General features: G+C 43.6%; 1 protein-coding gene across 4 annotated transcripts in view; it reads right to left on the reverse strand.

Moving 5' to 3' along the window:
• Positions 1–12,496, reverse strand: part of ppil2 (peptidylprolyl isomerase (cyclophilin)-like 2) — a 408,077-nt gene extending 395,581 nt beyond the window's left edge. For all 4 annotated transcript variants that reach the window (XR_011356343.1, XM_069933672.1, XM_069933670.1 and 1 more), the window contains exons 1-2: positions 12,381–12,496; positions 6,433–6,482 (exon numbers count right to left, since the gene is read on the reverse strand). Coding sequence is in view for 3 of the 4 variants with exons in the window: in XM_069933672.1 (XP_069789773.1) it covers positions 6,433–6,482; positions 12,381–12,412 (82 nt within the window). In the remaining variant the exon portion in view is untranslated. The remainder of the gene's footprint in view (positions 1–6,432; positions 6,483–12,380) is intronic.
• Positions 12,497–12,696: the final 200 nt, after the last annotated feature.

Below are 12,696 nucleotides of genomic sequence, written 5' to 3' on the forward strand. Positions count from 1 at the left end.
CTATATCGCACATTAATTAATTTTGTAACACTATTCAAACATGTATCCGACCATTCTTCCTCAGAAATAGGAATAAGTAAATCCTTCTCCCATTTATCTTTTATTTTAAATATACCTACCTTTTTCATCTTTTCCTGTAATAACCATTCCTGAAACAAAGCCCTTCCAACCCTTATCAGTAATTAATCTCTCAAATTTCGTTTGACTTGATAATATTTCTCTACAAAAATCTCCTTTAAAAAATCTGGTAATTGATAATAAACAAACAAAGTATTTTGTAATACACCTAATTTCTCTCTAAATCTATTGAATGAAACAAATGAACCTACTTCAAAACAATCCTCCACTAATACAACTCATTTCAACTCCCAATCCTTCAAATAAGGATTATTCATTGAAAATGGAATTATCTGATTTTGGTATTATGGTGTCTTAACTGGAATTTTTCCTTTCAATCCTATTAATTGATTCCATTTAGACCACACCCATCAAATGTTTCAAAAATGGCAATTTATACTGCTGTAAAAGTAATTCCATTATATATAAAATGATGTATAGTTCTTTCCTGTATTTGATCCAACTCCACCTTCGCCCACACCGGACATTGATCAAGATCAAACAATCTATTAACAAACTTTAATTGTGCAGCTTCATGGTAATTCTGAAAATGTGATAATTGAAGACCTCCTAAATCATACCTCCACGTCAACTCTTGCATAGAAACTCGAGATAAAGCCACAAGTCTCTCTATCACTCTTCTGAACTTCAACCAGAGATTCAGCCTACCGTGTCGGTGTCACCCACGGATTTATAGAGCTAGAGCTGTGTTGGCCGTGCACCAAGCAAAGTAAAGATCTGCTGACATCTGCTTTGGACAGGCTTTGCACTTGGCTACAGTCCAAGATGGGCAAATAAATTGGGTGCTGTCAACTTGTTAGCAGCCGGACCCTGTCACCATGACACATCAAAGACTACTGCCGCAGAATCTGGCACCATTCAATTGAACTAAAGGTTAACTGTGCCCATTCATAATCACGTTGTATCATCGAAACAGATCTCATTTTGAAATAATGCTGCCTTTGTATCATTTTAATTTTTTTGTTTAAAATTTAGACATATAGCACGGTAACAAGCCATTTCGGCCCACGAGTCTGTGCCACCCAATTACCCCCCCCCCCCCCATTAACCTACACCCCGATACTTTTCAAACAGTGGGAGGAAACCAGAACCCCCGGGGAAAACCAACGCAGACATGGGGAGAACATGCAAACTCCTTACAGACAGTGCACAATTCAAACCCGTCGCTGGCGCTATCCACTAAGCTGACTGTACTGCACCCTAACTAAACAGAAACACTATAATAATCTGCATTTTTATTTTACATTATCTGCTGTACTGATAGGTTGACTTACCTTGATAACACGCAAAACACAGTTTTTCCACTCGACTAACTATTGAATTGAAAAATAATACAAAAGTCTGCAGGCACCATAGTTGAAGTAAAAAAAAATGCTGCAGAAACTTGGAAGGTCAAACAGTGTCCTTTATGTAGCAAAGATAGAAATATTGCCAACGTAAGGTATGGAAAATGTTGGCAGGCATCTGAATAAAAAGGTATGGTGGAGGGGTTGTGGTGGGAGGAGCATGTTCACCAAGGCAAGAGGTAATAGGTGGAAAAGAGAGGGAGGGCACAGCAGCAAGCAGCGGGAGGAGGGGTGGCTAGATGAATAGAGAAACTGGTTGGAGAGTGCCCAGACAGAAAATCAGTTTTTGTTCCTCAAATTTACAGGTGGTCTTAGAACCATAGAACACTACAGCACAGAAAACAGAACATTCAGTCCTTCTAGTCTGTGACAAAAACACCATACCACTAGTCTCACTGACCTGCACCCATTCCATAACCATCCAGACCTCCCATCCATCTATCTATTCAGTTTATTTTTACAATTTAAGAGTGAGCCCACTTGTATTTATCTCTCCTAATCTAAGTGGAAAGAGCCTACTCGCATTTACTCGGCCTATACCTCTCATAATTTTGTAAACCTCTATCAAATCTCCCCTCATTCTTCTATACTCCAAGGAATAAAGTCCTAACCTGTTTAATCTGTTAACTCAATTTCTGAACACCTGGCAACATTCTAGTAAATCATCTTCCTGATATCCTACCTGCAGTTTGACAACCAGAATGGTCTTAGTGGGATAGTACACAAGGCCATGGACAGACATATAAGTATGGGAATGGGAAGCAGAATTTTTTTTTAAACTTTATTTAAGATTTTATAACATGAATAACATATAGGATTACATTTTAAAAAAATTAAGAATAAAATAATAAAATTACAATACAATATCAGTAATCTAAATAAACTATACCCTCCCCAATAATTATTACACATTAATAACCCAACTCAAATTAGTCCAACCCCCCCTTTCCCCCCAAAATAAAGAGTGAAGAATTAATAAAGTTAATAATATATGTGAGAAAAAAAACCACTTACAAAAAAAAACATAACCGATTAAAATACTAACAAAAAGAAAAGTAATTAATACTAAGATATCAGACTTAAAAAACATATTTAAATCAAACTTAAATGCATATATTTAACAGAGTTAAGATGAAACATATATTTAACTCAAACTTAATATAAAAAATTAGTAAAGTTAGTAACATTATCAAAAATTCTTAAATAATAATCAATTCTTAAAAAAAATTGTAGCATGAAAAGATGAAAAAAAACTTTCTCTATAGAGCTAAACCTTCACCAAATATCAACTAACTTCACATCTATCATCATATTAGTCACATAAACCACCATCTTAAAACAAAATTCAAACCTCATTAAGCATTGTACAATTCAATTTTAGTACTCTTCCACCATTTTTCCCTTTTACTCTCAGTTTCTCCAACAAAAGCTCCAATACCACATTTAAATATCCCCAATCATTACGTTAAAATTCAGATATCCAAATAATAAAAACACATCTACAACGAAATCTATATCTTCAACAAATGGAGCATAAACCACAAACAAAATTCAAGCCTCATTAAGAATTGTACAATTCAATTTATAACTTTCACCATTATTCCCTTCGTTCTATAGCTAAAATAGCAAAATAATATACACAGAATTACCACTCCTTTCACCTTAAAGTTAAAGAAAAAATATAAAAAAAACTTATCCATCCCATTCACATTTAAATTTCAGATATTCCTTATCTACTGAATAAACTTTACAAAAAAAACCACATCAATTTTTAGTTTTTTAAACAATCAAATACTTTCTTATGCTTTTTTTTTATATTTAAACCCCTTCACTCTTTAATCTAATAATACAAAAAAAGAAAAAAAAAGGGTAGGATGTTAAAAATACCCCCTCCCGTCTAAACCGCGCAATGCGGTAACACCCAAAAAAAAATGGGTGTGAGATAATTCACACGTAGCAGATGACTTTCAGGAAATAGTGCCTATCCAGTTCTCTCCCCAACTCTCACTTCATCTTAAACTAACATCCTCATTATTTAATATCCCTTTTTTTTTTAGAAAAAAACATTAAAAACAAAGGACAACTCTTCTTTTAATTAGCTCCAACTGCCGAGTCACCATTGCAACATTCCTTCTTGGAGCATGGCTCTTTTCTTCCATCTCTTGTCTCCTTAGAGATCGCGGCGGACTATGTCTCTGTTGAAACTGAGTAACTGGCAGCTCTTGAGCAAATGCTATAGCTTCCTTTGGAGAATCAAAGAACTTTGGTTGGCAACCATCTTGAAAAACCTTCAAAACAGCTGGATATCTAAAGGTTGCCTTGTAACTTTTCTTCCACAACAACTCTTTAGCAGGATTGAATTCCCGTCGTTGGAACATAACTTCTTGACTCAAATCCGCATAGAAGAAAACTCGATTATTTTGAATCATCAAGGGTGATTTTCTCTGTTGTGCATTTCTAATAGCCACTCGTAAAATTATTTCTCTGTCGTAATAATTCAAGCAACGAACCAAAACAGGTCTTGGACTTTGACCTGAAATAGGTCTTCTACGCAAGGCTCTGTGAGCACGTTCCATTTCACCTTCCGGGAAATGTTCTTGACCCAACACCTGCGGAATCCATTCAGTAAAAAATTTTCTTGGGTCTGGTCCCTCCATACCTTCCGGCAAACCAATAATCTTTATATTGTTCCGTCTGGATTGGTTTTCCAAATAATCAATCTTTTTCACCAAATTTTTATTTTGAGTTTGTAAGTCTTCGACCATTTTGGTCACATCAAAAACTTGATCCCGTATTTTGTCTATATCTTCTTCACACGAATTAAATTTATCTCTCACTTCAAGCTTAAAAGCTCCAAACTCAGCCATCTGTTGAGAATGTATTTTCACCAAAGTATTAAACCTAGTACCAAGTTCAGTCATAATCTTGGATAATCCCTGCATTGTATAAGATAATTTAGATTCAAGATTCACAAAAATCTTTTCAATTGGAAGAGATTTTGGCTCAACAGATTCCTGCTTCTTCTCCAAAGGATCTTCTATTCCTTCCTTCATTCTGGTTGCCTTCCTTGTAGTATGACTGCGTGTGGAAACCCCACCCACAGCCTCTCCAGCAATGACTGGAGGATGCTGGCCGGGGTTTTCCCCAGTCCATAATGTATTAAATTCTCCCAGTACATCAAGTTGTATAGGTTCTTGTATCTCAAGAGATGCAGTTTGCAGCACCACCTCTACAGATGACAAATGCCTTTGAGTAACTCTTTGTTCTAAAGGCTGTTTGGCGCCCTCTTTAGGGGGCTCTACCGATGTAACATAGAGCTCTACATCCGAACACTGTACCTCTCTCCTGGGATCCATTTCACGCTGAGTCCCAGTGTCTTTCCTGTAGGTAGGCTCCAAAACTTGAACTTTTGGAAAATGTAGTTTTTTGATGATCTGTTGTCGTTTTTTTTTGCTCTTTTCCACCAATTGTACCATCATAAGTTAAATTAACAGCACTAAAATTATCTAAACTTTTAAAGAATTTTAACGGGCATATCTAGACAAAACAATAAGATAGAGTCAGGAGAGGACTGGAAGGCACATCTGATCCTTACGCCATCTTGCCACGCCCCCCGGGAATGGGAAGCAGAATTGAAGTGGTTAGCCACTGGGAGATCCTTGTCACTGATGCGGGCAGAGTGAAGGTGCTCAGCGAAGAGATCTCCCAGTTTGTGCCCAGTCTCTCCGATGCCACAATTCAATTGAAATGGTCAGTCTTCTTTCGTCACAGAGCAAACACATGGGCTGATTGGACTTCTGACATGCTGCAAGATGCTATGGATTGAATTCCATTTCCTCTCAGCTTCAAGTTAACCAGAAATGAAAGGTTCATGTTCGATTATTAAAATGACTTCAATGCTAAACTCACCAAATTAGCAACGTGAACAACTAATTCACAGTGTGATGATGCACTAAATATTTCTTTGGAATGCAGATTGCAGCAGCAGTAGAATATTCAGTATATGATGGTATAGTAAGCCTTTCAACCATCATTCATGAAAGCACCTTTCCACTGTAGGTACTTCCACAAGAACCTGGTCACTATTTTTTTCTTCCCTCTGGACTGTTCATGAATTGCTGACTGCAGTGAAGATGTCTGTCACTCAGTTTTCATTTATGCAAGTACTCTCCAAAACCATGATGCATCAGAGCAGAAAAAAATATTAAAAACTTGAACCAGCCAATTTGAAAAGAGTGCACAGTATTGAAACTCTGGGTGCAGAGCCCCCATCACAAGCAATGCCACTCAGTAACCTCCAGCTTGCACCAAAACAAATGATCAGACAAGTGAGAAAATCCCGCATGTCCATCATTAGTCTTCATTTCATCTTGCAAGGAGGCAGCTAGGTTGAAGTCTGTTCTTCTTTAGTAGCCTATGCTGAATAACGTAAGACAGTGCCAGAGCTTTGAACCATTACAAGCGACACTCCCGGTGACATGGGCAAGAGCTGTTTCCAGAATTCAGGAAGGAACCTGTCCAACAGCATCCAGCACCATTACTCTGTCATCTCACCAGAACTGAAGCAAACGCCTGCCGAGCAGGTCAAGTTCAAAGATCAGTCACTGATTTCAAACCCACTTTGTTCCTTTCCATTCGAACTTTCATTTCACATTTACTCAAAACAAATTTAAATTTAATTTAGACATGCAACACAAACAGGGTAAAAGTGGGTCATATATGCCATCAAATACAGTACACCCAATTAACCTACACCCCAGTACGTTTCAAACGGAGGGAGAAAACCAGAGCCCCTGGGGAAAACCCACAGTCACGGGGAGAACGTATAAACTCCTTACAGACAGCGCAGGATTCAAACCCAGGTCCCAGTCACTGTAAAAGCGTTGCGTTAACCACTACACCAACCATGCCGCCTCTTCAATAACTTCCTCCAAGTCGTCCATCTTACCTGTTTTCTTGCCACCATAAAAGTTGGTATATTCCGTACAGGTGATGTACCTACAAAAGGAAAGCACATCTCAACACAAAGGTCTAAGAACTAAAGGTCTAAGAGAAGCAGGCTGAAATAGAGATATTTGTCTGTTTGAGTCACTCAAATAAATCACACTAACAAATTTTAAAATCTTGACCTCCGATATGCTAATTTAATTAATTCCTTCATAGGATACCATTTGAAGAAATACTGGAAAAGAAAGGAAAAAGATTAGCTGAGTTGATATAACTGCAGTGCCCTTCCATACAGAGAGTTTGGTACAATGTATTCTTTTGTTAAATCTTCCTCCTCACTTAGCTTAGTCTTCACAGCAGCACATACACTGTTCACTTGGCCATAATCATATACGGATAGAATCCAGGAATTAGCCCATTGAGTCTGCACCAGCAGCCAGCTATTTATCCTCATTATCCCATTCCATATTCTCCCCACAATCCAATCAATCCCCTCAAATTCTAGCACAAGCCACTCAGGTAATTTACACTGTAGAATCCCATTAAAACATGCAAATTTCTCACTAGATCTTCTCATTTCAGAGCTGGACAAACTTTACTGGCCATGCAGTTTGATGCAGTCATTGACAATGTGGACCATGCAGATGGTGACCCCTCCACCATCTGCACCATTTGATCTTAGTTCTGGAGGAATGTGACTTCCCAGAAGCAGAGTGTGAGTGAAGGAGGGCTGGATTTGAGGAGCTCTTGCAGCTGGACCACGGCCAGCGATGCTGGGGAACCATGAAAGTCTAGAGATGCTGCGATTGTGTATTAAAAATGCACCAAAATTCTCAATGAACTCAGCCAGTTTTTCAGCGTCCATAGGAGACCAAGAGATATTGCTGGCGTTTTGGACCTGAGCCCTTCTTTGAGGAATAAGCAAAGAATAAGCAGAAATGAGCAAAAAAAGTAGGAAATCGCGAACAGAGACTGTGCTGGCTGGGTGAGGAGTACAGACCAACAAAGGCTGTTAATTGGATACGACAAAGAGGTGAGAATTGACACCTGCATTACTAGGGGTGTGGGCTGCATGGGGTTACACCATCCCCCCGATGGGGGGGTAAGATCGCCAAAATGACTGTCCAGAAAATGTTTGTGCAGTGTTTCAACAGAAATGTATTATTTTTTATAAAAATATCCCTGTAGTTAGTTATAAAATAAAAACATTTTTCGTCAGCCCACTTACATGCATCAATACAAGGCAAAAACTCTATGCTCATTTCCTTTTTTTTGAGCTTTCTAATGTGCTCCTGTCAGAGCTGTTGTTATTACCCAATCACGACACTTTGAATCCCATGGTTTCATCTGCAGGCGCTACAACCACGCACTGTTCTTTTTGTTGCTGCTGGTGTTTTTATAATTCTTGCTTTTGTCAAACTTTCTGGTGTTTTAGCTACAATATTGTATTCCAGGCCAAAATGTTTGGCCTGATGAAGGACCTCAGTTTTCTTCAGTCTGACTTCCAGGCCAAAATGTTTGGCCTGGTTCATCAGCCAGCTCCCCACCATGACTACCAGCCCCCCCACATCTCCATCAGGCACACAAAACTCAAAACGGTCAACCAGTTTACCTACCTCGGCTGCACCATTTCATCGGATGCAAGGATCGACAACGAGATAGACAACAGACTCGCCAAGGCAAATAGCGCCTTTGGAAGACTACACAAAAGAGTCTGGAAAAACAACCAACTGAAATCCTCACAAAGATTAGCCTATACAGAGCCATTGTCATACCCACACTCCTGTTGGGCTCCGAATCATGGGTCCTTTACCGGCATCACCTACAGCTCCTAGAACGCTTCCACCAGCATTGTCTCTGCTCCATCCTCAACATTTATTGGAGCGACTTCATCTCCAACATCGAAGTACTCGAGATGTCAGAGGCCGAAAGCATCGAATCCACACTGCTGAAGATCAAACTGCACTGGGTAGGTCACGTCTCCAGAATGGAGGACCATCGCCTTCCCAAGATCGTGTTATATGGCAAGCTCTCCTCTGGCCACCGAGACAGAGGTGCACCAAAGAAGAGGTACAAGGACTGCCACATTGACCACCGCCAGTGGGCTGATATCGCCTCAAACCGTGCATCTTGGCGCCTCACAGTTCGGCGGGCAGCAACCTCCTTTGAAGAAGACCGCAGAGCCCACCTCACTGACAAAAGACAAAGGAGGAAAAATCCAACACCCAACCCCAACCAACCAATTTTCCCTCGCAACTGCTGCAACCGTGCCTGCCTGTCCTGCATCGGACTTGTCAGCCACCAACGAGACTGCAGCTGACGTGGACATTACCCCTCCATAAATCTTCATCCGCGAAGCCAAACCAAAGAAAGAATTGTATTTGTGAACCTACATTGACTTTTTTGAGAATGTAACAATAAACATTTAACATTAAAAATCAACCTAATTTTGATGTAGTAATTAAACATTTTTATTTCAAATTCTATTGTTTTCTTACCAAATTTTCACTTTAACCACATGAAGCTATGTAAATACATTGAGGCTGTGCAAATGATATTGTAATGTAAATGTGTAATTTTAATTTTGCTGGTTATTTATCTCACTACATTCGGTAATTGTGATAGTACAGATCTATCACCAATGTAAATAGTGTATATAGTTACAGTATCAAGACTGTGCTTACAGCAATTGGCTGAGAGCTAAGCCATGCCTACCGTCTGGGCCTTAAAGGGTTGTGTCCCTAGCCAGGTCGGATCATTCCGGACTGGTCGGCCACCTGTGAGGAGCTCCTGTCTTTTGCTAATAAAAGCCTTGGTTTGGATCAACAAGTCTTTGATTCTTTCGACGAGCTCTACAATTTTATTAGCAAAAAGAATTTTTTTTTTTAAAGGAATACAGCCTTCAAAGCCTTTAAGTTCTGGCTGCTGAACTTTGAAAACTTCCTGAGATTCATTCAGGTAGAGGAGGATAACCAGCGTCTAACAGCATTGCTGTCTATGGTGTCCTTGAGAATCTACGAGAACATCCAGGATGAGACCACTTACACTGCAGCCATAAAGGTACTGAAAGAACTGTATGATCAACCAATGAACAGAGTCCATGCCCGGCTCGTGCTTGCGTCGAGGAAGCAACAGCCCGGCGAGTCCAGCAGGGCATATTTACGTATTAAAGGCGTTGGGCAAGGACTGTAACTGTGTTGACAAAACTGCTGCCAAGATCACTAGCGACCTCATCCGGGATGCCTATGTGGCCGGGCTCCGATCGAATGAAGTGAGGCTGCGCTTGCTCGAACAAGGGGTAGAAAAACTAGAGGACGAGGCCCGGATTGCAATCACAATGGAGGATGCAGCCTTAAAGTCCACCGAGTTCTCTAGGGACTGGACCCCATGTTCTGATGTGAGTAGAGTGCCCTTCTACCCTACCACCCCCCAAGATACTGACGGCATGTCGGCTGCTGCTACACTGCCCCCTGCGAACCCAAGATGTTATTTCTGTGGGAGGGACAAGCACAGCAGGTCCCAGTGCCCAGCAAGAAAAGCCAGGTGCCAGAAGTGCCTTAAAAATGGCCACTTTGCTGCAGTCTGTAGGTCTAAAATGGCCGCCGGCAAACACAGTGCCTCATGTGAAGCCCAAACACCGCTATCCCATTCAAACTCTTCTTCCCCAGAGCTCTCGTCCAATGAGAGAGAGGGCTCCCCTGCACGGCAATGCCTGATGTCACGGAGACGCCGAACCCGGAAGGGGCAGCCCACCCTCGCAACCATGGTGTTGGCCCACCTCTCGCCCCCGTGCGGAACACTTGACCCGGCCTCGGTCCTGACTGTAGAGCCCACTATTGCCACGGCTACAACCACCCCCGGGGCCGACACTACCGCTGCTGCTGCCGCGGCCACAGCCACCCCCGGGGCCAACGCTACTGCTGCTGCTGCCCGCTCCCCATCTGCCGCTGCCTACGCCGCCACCGATGCGGCCACCACAACCGACTGGGGACCCGCCGCGGCCAATCAGGGACTCACCCTAGCGTCCTTCGCTGATGACTGCCAGGGCCCGACCGCCGCCCTACCCACTGCCAACCGCAAGCAACTACAAGCCCCACTACTTACCTTTCATCCGCCGACGCCGCCACAACAGCACTTCCGGGAGGTCCTCCAACCTGCTCCTCCAGCGTTGACTACATCTATTACGTCATCACGTTGCATGACGTCATCACGTTGCGTGATGTCATCACGTTGCGTGACGTCATCACGTTGCGTGACGTCATCACGCAGAACTCCCCTGTCAACTGCTTCAATAACACTAAACCAGCAGTATTAACTACATCCTTACGGCCATCGACGAGTACTCCCGCTTCCCGTTCGCTGTGCCCTGCCCAGACACCACTGCCACCTCAGTGATACAGGCCCTTCACAGTATTTTCGCCATTTTTGGGTTCCCCAATTCCATCCACAGTGATAGGGGGTCCTCATTCATGAGCGCAGAGCTGCAACAGTACCTTCTGGAGTGTGGTATCGCTTCAAGCAGGACCATGAGCTATAACCCACGTGGTAACGGCCAGGTTGAGAGGGAGAATGCCACCATATGGAGAGCAGTTACACTGGCTCTTCAGTCTAAGGGTCTCCCCACCTCTCACTGGCAGAAGGTTCTCACTAGTGCTTTACACTCCATCCGCTCCCTCCTATGTACTGCAAAAAATGTCACCCCCCATGAAAGGATGTTCCTTTTCCGGAGGAAATCCAAATCAGGAACCACTGTACCGGCATGGCTCACCATCCCTGGCCCCGTCCTTTTGCGACGCCACGTCCGGCACTCAAAGAACGACCCCTTGGTCGACTGAGTGACTCTACTCCACGCGAACCCGCATTACGCCTACATTGAGTTCCCAGACGGGCGGGAGGACACTGTTTCGGTGCGGGACCTAGCTCAGGACGCGGTAGACCCAGCAAACCCCCCAACCCAACCTTCCCCAACTCTTTATTCCCCAGGCCCCGTGCCGCAACAGAAGGACCAACAGCACCCCAACGACCCGGACCACCTTGCCGACAACACGACTGGGGAATTGAGCGAAGGAGCGGTCGCACCCAACGAGCCCGCTGGCGACACCACTCCAGCGACCCCAATCCTGGCACCACAGCGGTCATCCCGGATGGTCAGACCCCCTGACCGCTACAGTCCTTAACCTACCCCTTCCTTTCATTCTCTCCATCATTTTTTTGTTTTTTTTTCCAGGGTCAGTTCTCCAAGAAGGGGTGAATGTGATAGTACAGATCTATCACCAATGTATATAGTGTATATAGTTACAGTATCTAGACTGTGCTTACAGCGATTGGCTGAGAGCTAAGCCACGCCTACTGTTTGGGCCTTAAAGGGTTGTGTCCCTAGCCAGGTCGGATCATTCCGGACTGGTCGGCCACCTGTGAAGAGCTCCTGTCTTTTGCTAATAAAAGCCTTGGTTTGGATCAACAAGTCTTTGATTCTTTCGACGAGCTCCACAGTAATCTATGGGAATTACGATTTACGACTAACATTAGTACAAAAAACATTACTGAAAATTCTGTGTGGTCTGGTACAGGGGGAGATCCATGGAGGGGGGGGTGGTGTCACCATGAGATACCGTGCCAACCCCAGTGATGCCACTAAGAATTGCTTTTGGCTTTGTGAAAGGAGACAAGAGGCAGAGCTGAGGGAAGGGGATGGAGACATGGGATAGAAGTGGGAGGGGGAGGGGGGGTAAACAGAACCCAGAAAGGGAAAAAGGGAGAGAGACAGAGCTGGGGGGGAAGAAGACATGGGATAGAAGGGGGAAGGGGGAAGGACAGAACCCAGAGAGGTCGATGTTAATGCCATCCGTTTGGAGGGAGCCCCGTAGGAAGATGAGGCGTTGTTCCTTTGCTGGTAGTCACTGTGAGGAAGCCCGGGCATGGACCCCCAGCTCAGCTCTCGCCACTCACATCTTATCTTTCTGGTGCTGCCTCTTCCCCATGATGTCCGGGTAACCCGCAGCGAACCCCCAACAAGGCGCCGACACCAAACTCCCCTCCGACACCGGAAACGACTACGGGCCGGAGGCGTGCGCGCCGCCGATAAGTGTCCGGGTTGGACGCGCCGTCTCTGAGTTAGTGGGTGGAGGAGGTGGGGGAGGAACGTTGCAAACTCCCCACCGCGTCCGACACGGGCTCGAGGCGTGAGCCGGCGATAAGCGTCCGGTTGGACCTGACGTACTTTATATAGATGTGTGTGTGTGAGGGGGGAGAGAACGTTTCAAAC

This window comes from Narcine bancroftii, chromosome 4, assembly GCF_036971445.1.
Source record: "Narcine bancroftii isolate sNarBan1 chromosome 4, sNarBan1.hap1, whole genome shotgun sequence".
In the NCBI taxonomy this organism is placed as follows: Eukaryota; Metazoa; Chordata; class Chondrichthyes; order Torpediniformes; family Narcinidae; genus Narcine; species Narcine bancroftii.